Source organism: Melospiza melodia, chromosome Z (assembly GCF_035770615.1).
Source record: "Melospiza melodia melodia isolate bMelMel2 chromosome Z, bMelMel2.pri, whole genome shotgun sequence".
Lineage (NCBI taxonomy): Eukaryota > Metazoa > Chordata > Aves > Passeriformes > Passerellidae > Melospiza > Melospiza melodia.
In genome coordinates, this window is record NC_086226.1 from 14,651,922 (window position 1) to 14,660,249 (window position 8,328).

At 54.7% G+C, this 8,328-nt stretch overlaps 1 protein-coding gene across 1 annotated transcript; it reads right to left on the reverse strand.

Annotated features, from left to right (window-relative positions):
- Nucleotides 1–557: 557 nt before the first annotated feature.
- On the reverse strand, nt 558–7,440 carry LOC134431592 (serine/threonine-protein kinase PAK 3-like). Its single transcript, XM_063179618.1, has 13 exons — nt 7,362–7,440; nt 6,370–6,407; nt 5,805–5,931; nt 5,734–5,745; nt 4,700–4,834; nt 3,951–4,014; nt 3,274–3,322; nt 2,852–2,964; nt 2,476–2,593; nt 1,607–1,706; nt 1,139–1,335; nt 904–1,041; nt 558–659 (listed from the first exon to the last, which is right to left on the reverse strand). Exons 1-13 carry the CDS (start codon nt 7,438–7,440, stop codon nt 558–560), a joined length of 1,272 nt encoding a protein of 423 aa, XP_063035688.1.
- Between the last annotated feature and the right edge of the window lie 888 nt (nt 7,441–8,328).

Below are 8,328 nucleotides of genomic sequence, written 5' to 3' on the forward strand. Positions count from 1 at the left end.
GCAGGTGGCCTGCTCAGGCTGACAGCTTGGAGCGCCTGCAGGCTCCAGTTCTGCTGCAGCCCAGCTTTTCCTCTCACTGCTTAATTCTTATTATGACAATTCTTTCATTTCTACTTCAAAGCTTCCCTAAATTAACAACACTCTATCCTAAGATAAACAATCCTCTACTATCCAAGATGTCTATGTTCCATAGTCCTTAAAAGTTGATCCCTGTATTTCCTAATTTTTTTAAATTTTCACCTTTTGCAGAAAGAAAAACAACAGAGCTTTCAATTGAACCTAACAACATATCTAACCTAACCTAACCTAACCTAACCTAACCTAACCTAACCTAACCTAACCTAACCTAACCTAACCTAACCTAATCCAACCTATGCTAACCTAACCCAACCTAACCTAACAGCTAACCTAACAGCTCAACTGAGCAAATATCTACACTATCATGTTTCCTAGCTACGGCACAGCTCCTCTTCAAACTCGGGGGATGGCTGAAGCTCTGCCTAAAGATGACACATCCCCTTTTCCCCCCTCTTGGCTGGCGGGGCATCAGGGCCTCCTCAGGCGCAGGTGTCTCCTCTCCAGTCTTCCTGCACTCGCTTGGCTGAGATGATCAGAGCAGCCAGGCTGGAGGCAGGATCGCCTGAGGTCACGAAGGGATGCTGCCCAGAGGAAAAAGAACAAAGAAAGGAACTCTTACTTTCCAGGATCACATCCTGGCGGGCTCAAGCAGGATTCCCTGGCTACCAGCAAGACACACAAAGAGCACTGAGGGCAGCATGTGCCCCTGCGCCTTCCTGTCCTGGCAGCTTTCTGTGCCACGTGGCCCACACTCCTCCTCCTCCTCATCCCTTCATGCAGGTGTCCTCAGCTGCCAGGGCTTTTTGCCCCTTTGCTTTTTCTTACCTGTAGGAGCTCCTGGGCAGACCAGCGCCTGTCCTCATCTGCCTGCAGGCAGCAGCGGAGGAAGTCGCGCAGGAGAGCCGAGTGGTGCCTGGGGTTCTGCAGTTTTGGGGGCCCGTTCCTTTCTAGCAGTTCAAAAACCTACAGCACATGGATGCAAGAGGACACTCCACCTGCTCCTTTGCTAGCCACACACAGCTCTCTCCACACAGAGCCCTCTTGCTAAGCTGCACCTTACCCGGAGACGGGCTTCCCGCTGGTAAGGAGCTTCCCCTTCCACCATTTCCAGCCCCATGATCCCCAGGGACCAGATGTCCACTTTGGGGCCGTAGGCTTCTCCTCTCACCACCTCCGGTGCCATCCAGCTGGGAGTGCCGACGCTGGAGCTGCGCTTGCTGTGCTCAGGGCTGAGCTGAGCACAGAGGCCAAAGTCACCTGAGGACAAAAACAAAGCCTGACAAAGCCAGCTACCACTGGCAAAGTGGCCAAAACCATTGCCCTGACCAGGCCATGCTGAATCTAACTGAAAAAGCAGCTGAGCTCTCCTTCCACGGGCCTGGAGCCAGGCAAATAAGGCATCGGCCGCTTCAAAAACACCCTGACGATTCACGCACTGGCCAAGCCGCGCTTCTGCCCCAGTGGCCGTCACCAAAATGCAAGCGCACGGCATATGCTGGACATGCTGCCACCCAGCAGGGATACCCACCCAACTTGACGGATCCGTCCGTGCCCACCAGGACGTTGCAACTTTTGATGTCTCTGTGGATGACTTGGCGGGAATGAAGGAAATGCAGTCCTTGCAGGCACTGAGAGAGAAAAAGGAGGGAGGGAAAGTTAACGTGCAGGATCTGATTTCATCCCACCCGCAAGGAAAGAGCTCAACGGGATTGGCGGCTTTCTCAGGGACTTGTGAGCAAGGGCGAAACATCACGCTGCTGTCACCATGAAGAGCTTGCTGCTTCAACACTCTTGGAAGTTTTTTCTAGATTTCCAAGCAAAGGCATCCGGGCTCCCAAAAGTTCCACCGGCCTTGGGTAGGAAGCGCACCACCTTTGGCTGGGAGGCGGCAGGGCCAAGAATTTTGGGGAAGCCTAGTGGCAGCAGAAGAGGAAGCTGCTGGTGACAGCAGCACCTTTGAGCTGTTGACCTTTGAATGCATCGCCATCCAGGCTGCAATGCTATCCTTTGAAGCTGAGGACAGCTCTTTGCCCTTAGCTTGAAATTCTGCCAGCCGCATGCTGCCTTCCAGTGGCAAGCAATGTAGGACAGACAGACAGGCTCCAGGCAAACATTCCCAGGCAAAGCTGAGAAGAGGAAGAAAGAGAAATTGAGCCAGTGAGCGAGCACCAAGGCAAGAGGATAGACAGGATGGAAGAGTGCAAGAACAGAGCCTGAGGAGTGCGAGGGCACCGGCAGGCAGTACACTTCCCATGCTCTTTCTTCTCCTGTGTGGTGTGACAGCAGCAGCAGCAGCAGCAAAAGAAAGGTGAGAGCAAGAAATCTTGGCTCTCCTTAAGCTCCAGCTGACAAGCAGCATCCGGGCAGTCTTGGGCAAGCACAAGCGGGATCCCTCACCTCCCGACAGACAGCGCCTATCTGTCCTTCCTCCAGGTACACTGCCCTCAGCACATCAAACAAGGTGCCGCCGTCCATGAACTCCATGGCCAGCCAGAGCTCCGCATCCACCAGGTAGCTGAAAGAAGAAAACCACGGCATGGAGAAACAGAATGGGCACAGCCTCCGTCACCCCAGGGCCTGAGACAGGTTTTTGCAGCTGCTCTCCAAGCTACGTGTGCCACAAGAGACTATTGAACACCAGCTCCACCTCCTCCCACGCTCTGGAGACCAGCAGAGAAATCATCCCCAGCTCTGTTCTCTGCCAGCGACCAAAGGGCATCGTCTCTTTGCGCTTGCACCAGCTAAAGCTACATTGACACCAGAATATGCCAACCTGTCTAAGTAGGTAACGATATTGGGACTCCTGTTGTCCCTCATGGCCAGGATTTCATTGGCAGCCAGCTCCTCGGACATCTCCTCCTCGAGTGACATGATCTTGATTGCCACCTGCAATGACATTGGCCACCGGTACCTTGAGAAGACGCACCCTGCTCGAGATCACAAGGAGCACGGAGCGAGTGCTGCTGCAATGAGGCAGCACGCTGGGCCAAAGTGCCTTGTCACTAGACAGCAGAGCTTAGCAGAAGCACCAAAAGCCATCCCAAATGCATTCTGCCCCCTGAGCCTAGACTGTATTTCAGAGGAACAGCCTCTGCTGCAGACATGGAGCTGCCACCCAAACCTCCAAGCACAGCTCACAGCAGCGGGCAAAGCGCTCCAGAGCTGCAAAATGGCATGGGGCTGTTGGCACTTTACCTGTTGTCCGCTGCTGGTGTCAAGGGCTTTATAAACAGCTCCAAACCCTCTAGAAAGACAAAAGCAGCAGAAAGAGACCTTTATCCCTTTGGCAGTGAAAGCAAGCCCAGGCAGCAGATCTCCCCCGGCTGACTGGACGCCTTCCTTAGAAAAAATGCCTGGCTGCAGCATCTCTTCGGCCAACAGCACGTCAGCCCTCTGCCATGCGGGGCAGGCTGTCCAAGGGAACAGCACTAAGGTGCAGCATGAAGACCAAGGGCCGCTGGAAATCTCCAAGGCGCACACCCTGCCAGGTCATTTCAGAACCTAAGGGGAACTCTCTCCTTGTGCGGGTGTGCATGCATGTGTGTGTCAAAAAAGGGAGAACAATTTGAGTCACAAGACTGTCCTGGACAATCTGATCTTTCTTGCATGGCAAGGGGCTCTTTCAGGCCACAAAGCTGCAGGGCCAGGGGTTTTCCCAGCTCCTGCTCCTCACTGCTGCAAGCAAGACACTGCCAGCATTAACTTGTCTTTAATGAGGCCTTTGCATTGCTCTGACCGAGCAGTCCAGGCAGGCGACACGAGGTCAAGCCAGAGCCTGACCATGTTTGGAGCTTGCCTGACTTCACACTTGATATTGCACCAGCCAAAGACCTGGCCCACACTTTTGTAAAATGAGCTGACGTCACGCTTACCCTCGCCCGAGTTCCTCAAATGCCGTGTATTTGCCTGTAGGCTGGCCCTGACTCACGATGCTCCCTGAAAGACAAAAGCAGTGCAGGGCGCTCACTCGCACACAGAGACGCCGCTGCCCAGAGCGTCCCAAAGGCAGCCCCACTGCCCGCAGCTCTGGGCCCTTTGCGGGCCCTTGGCTTCCAGCTGCTGAGACCAGCAAGTGGGAGGGCCATCTTCTCCACCTTTCATCAGGTGGCCTTTCCAAGAAGGCCTTGATTTCTTTCAAGAGCAGCATCCCACGCGATAAGCCAAAATGATGAGCCCTTAAGAAGGGGGCCCTAAGAGGTAACCAAGGGCCTTTGCAGCCTCCGCAGTCACACCCACCATCACTGGCAGGTCCACTGCCAGGGGCACAAAGTGTCTGGGCCGGAGGAGGAGTAAGAACCAGAGCCAGAAAAGAGCTGGGGCCAGACAGCTCCCTGGGCAATAGTCACTTGCTAGGTGCCAGCCTTCTGCTCAAGCAGAAACAATCTCTGCTTTTGTCTTTGGCCCAGAAGGCAGCCCAGGCAGGGCCAAGCCAGGCCCAGCCGCCCTCACAGGCAGCAGGGACTCCCTGAGCGCTGCCGCGCTGCCTCAGAGCACAACAACACCTTCTGCAGAGAGGCCTAAGTGCCTCTGAGACCGAAGGGCAGCATCTGGTGCAGCCTACACCCAGACACGCGCGCAACAGCCTGCTCTGGCAGACAAGAAATGCACCGGACGGACGTACTCAGTGTCTTCAGGCCCCGCTCCTCCCTCATCTCGGGCTGCTGGGCTGCGCTGCTGCAGGAAGTGCCGGCAGCGGGGCTTGAGCTGGCTGCTGCAGGCCATGCTGGTCCGGCGGCACCAGGTTGAATGGCAGAGCCTGTCTTGAGCTGGGACAAGAAAGGATTGCCCGTCAGAAGGGTGGCTGGCACACATGCCCCCCCAAAGCGCACAGCAAAAGCAAGGCCTTGGGAAGGTGCTGCCAGCCACGGCCAGGCCTCTCCAGCTGAGGCAGTTCCCATGTCCCCTTCTCAAAGGCACCTTCGGGAGAAGCCCAAAGGCTACTTGGATCCAGCCCCTCCCGACCACCTCCATGCTCCACCTGTTCAGCTTTTCTGCAAGACACTGGCAACAAGGTATCGATGGGGCTGCCAAGATCCACAAAGAGATCAGAGCAGGAACCCAGAGCCTTGCTGCTTTCCTCCTCCTGTCTTTTCCTGGGCCGGAATGAAATCAGCCCGGAGTTGGCATGCAACAGTCTGCTCAGAAGCCCGCAGCGTGTCCCTTCTCTCATCTGTTTCACGGATTTCCCTTCTCTATGGCAGCCTTTAGGGAGCGGCCCTTGGGAGCCCCTTTCCAGTCCTGCCCAGACCCACCCGCCCTTTTACACTGCAGGGCTGCCGAGGATTCCCCTCTCCAAACTCTGCTCTGACCGGCTGGAAGTGAAGCACAGCCTGAAGCTAATTAGTCCACGGAGAGAGCAGGTCCCTTCCAGGGGCCAGTGTCTCCCAGGTACCCTGCAAGGCTGTCAACTGCGAATTTGGGCCGCGCTGTCCGCTGACCACCGGCAGCCTGCACTGACAACGGGCACAAGAGGCTGACTCCTGCACTGAGAGTCACTGAATGCTGCCTCCTGTCTGATCCCAAGAGACACTCTGGCACCCTCTCAGCATCCCAGCTTAAATGTCAAACTTCAGAACCCATTGGCCAGGGCTCCCCGGCTTGCCTGAAGCCGCACTACGTCACAGCAGGCACACGGCCGCCAGCATCTTCAGCCACGAGCAACAAGGGCTGCTCCAAAATGGGTAGCCTGGCCCTGCACCAAAGGCAGTGCCAAGCTCAGCTGTCACTTACTGGCTCTGCAAGTTCCGGCTGTGAAGGGACAGCGGCTGAAGGCTTCATCTTCCTTTGCTCCTCTTCAGCCTCTTCCTCAATGACAGAGGCAGCCAGAGGAGCTGCTGACCCTGCTGTTGTGCCCTGCAGGCAGACAGAAGTGAGAGAGATGGGCAAAAGCCAGTGCCCTAGGAGCTGCTTTCTATTGAGCTGGGAAAGGACCCAGAAGAAGGGCAAATCATAGACTTTGATACAAGTGGGCCTCTGAGTCACGCAAACCCGAGGAAGCTGGCTGAACGAGCTGCTACTCCATCTTGCTGTGCATTTGAGCTTCCCTGCTGCCTAGAAGCAGCAAGATGCCTTGGAGCTGTCCCATTTGCCTTTCATCTCTTGAAAGGCTTTTCACTGGAAAATCAGCAAACAGCCAGTGCTCCCTTTGCTACTGCTGATGCCACCGGGCAGCTGGCCTTTCCTTCAGCCTCCCACGCCGGCACTCCACACTCGGCTGCAACAGGCCAAGCTGGCAGAATTGCTGCACAATTCTCACACGCCAGCAACGTCACAGCTTCCTTTGCCACTCACCAAAGGACAGGCTTGTCTCCATCCGCGTGTCAGGTGACCTGCAGCCAGCAAAGCAAAAGGAACCAGAGGCCCTTAGAAAAGTGCCTGTGCTGGCCACTCCCACAACACAAGGCAGTCCCAACACAGAGCATTTCCCTTTCCCAACATGCCTCCAGGAGCAACAGCTCTTTCCCACAGCAAGCAAGAGAACAAGATGGACGCGAGAGGAGCCTCTGTCTACAGTTGGGCCTCTTTTGCCAAGAGAGAAATAGGAAGACGGTGCTGGAAATGCCCGCTGCTCTTCAAAACTTTGAGCTTCTCTTGTGCCTAACAGCTCAAGCTACATTTCCCTCTTGCCTTTCCTGCATTTTCCATATACATTCTTTCAAATTGCATGCTCTAATTCCCATCCCTTGGCTGAAGATGATAGCCCAGCAAAGCTTCCACAAAGGGTCCCTTCCCTGTGGCAGCTCCCTGCTGAAGCAGCCCAGGAACAGCTGCTGGGCTCAGCAGCAAACCCTCCCTGCACTGGAGTTTGTGCTGCATCACCAAGGCAATCGCAGTCTTGGCACAGCATCAGAGGCTCAAGTCATGCAGCCAAGGCCTCTGAGGGGCAGAATATGGAGCAAAAGGTGCTTTCCTTCACTCCTGGAGAGAAGCACTGAGTTGGTAGAAGTACTTCTGAGGATCTGCCCTCAGAGTCTGCAATTTGCAGCTTGTCTTGCTTGAAGCAGCAAGCTGAGGAAATAAATGACAGATTCCGCTGCCGCTCACTCTCCCGGGGAGGGAAGGCAACCGCTGCAGGTTGCATGGCAAATCCTCTGCATGCGCCACCCAGTACAGATGCTACAGATTCCCCCTTTGTAGCTGATGCTGCTGGCAGGACATTAACCAAAGCGGTGGCACCTTCATGGCCATTTTGTTCCCAAAGAAACTGGGCCACTGGTGCGGCATAAAGAGCAGAGCCAAGCAAAAGTCAGGCGATGCCAGCCCCAGGAGAAACCTTTACTTACGAGTCAGCTGGGTCAGGTAGTAGCCAGAATAGACAACAGAAAAGACGGTGCAAACGGCGGCACAGACTTGCCCGATCATTTTGGCAGCGCTGTGCGCGTTTGCACGCTGAGTGCCACCCAAGGGAAAGCCAAGACTCCTCTCGGGGTGCAGGCCGTCTGCTGAGAGCTCCTTGAGCACAAGGATCCTCCTGCAGGGAGCCAGCGGAAGAGCTGCTCTGGACGACCAGGCCTGGCGCGCACCGGGACAACGCTGTGCTGACAGCACTGTGACGTGGCACCTCTGGCTTGACCTCACAATGGCAGCTGCTCTGTGGCTTTCTTGTGCCCAGCAAGACAACCTTCTGTACAGCTGATGCAAAAGAAAAGCCTGGGAAATTCTCCTCACTCACAAAGGCAGGGCTCAAGGCATGCCAGGCGAACTCAGAGAATGCGCCAATCCAAGCGGCATCCAAGCAATGCAAGCAAACATGACTCTTGGTCCCAAAAGCTTTGACTGAAAGCAAGTCTGCTTCTTCTAGGTGGCATCCTAGCTGGTTTGGAAAAGCCTAACTTCTTCAGTGACATTTAGATGGCAAACGAAGCAAAGATAATAAATTTCCAGGACTATTGCAGGCTGCAGTTTCTCCTTGAGCACGCGGGTGCATGCTGACCTATGGAGGGGCTTGACAGCTGGCCTGCAAGCAAAGCCGAGTTCACGGAAGAAATAGCAGTTGATGGTTTTTGAGTGTATCCATAGCAAGGAAGAAGACAAGGCCGTCAGCATGGAAACCCATTAGAAGAGATACAGGAAAATTTGCGTATGCTAGACTAGGTGCCGAAGTAGATGTGCATACGTGCCTTATAAATTTCTGTAAAACTTTTGCCAGTTATATTGGCGTTAATTGCTTTGCACCAATGGATAGAAAAAGTTATTGTGATGTAGTTAGTGACTTGAGATCACGCTTTGTTAAGAGTGTATAAGCTGGAG

Bases quoted from the DNA above. Each gene is read 5' to 3' on its own strand.
- LOC134431592 (XM_063179618.1), bottom strand. From the start codon at position 7,440: ATGATCGGGCAAGTCTGTGCCGCCGTTTGCACCGTCTTTTCTGTTGTC. The intron at 5,932-6,369 runs GTGAGTGGCAAA...GTCTGCCTGCAG, and splicing joins GGAGACAAGCCTGTCCTTTG to GGCACAACAGCAGGGTCAGC. The intron at 2,965-3,273 runs GTAAAGTGCCAA...ATGTCATTGCAG, and splicing joins ACACCAGCAGCGGACAACAG to GTGGCAATCAAGATCATGTC.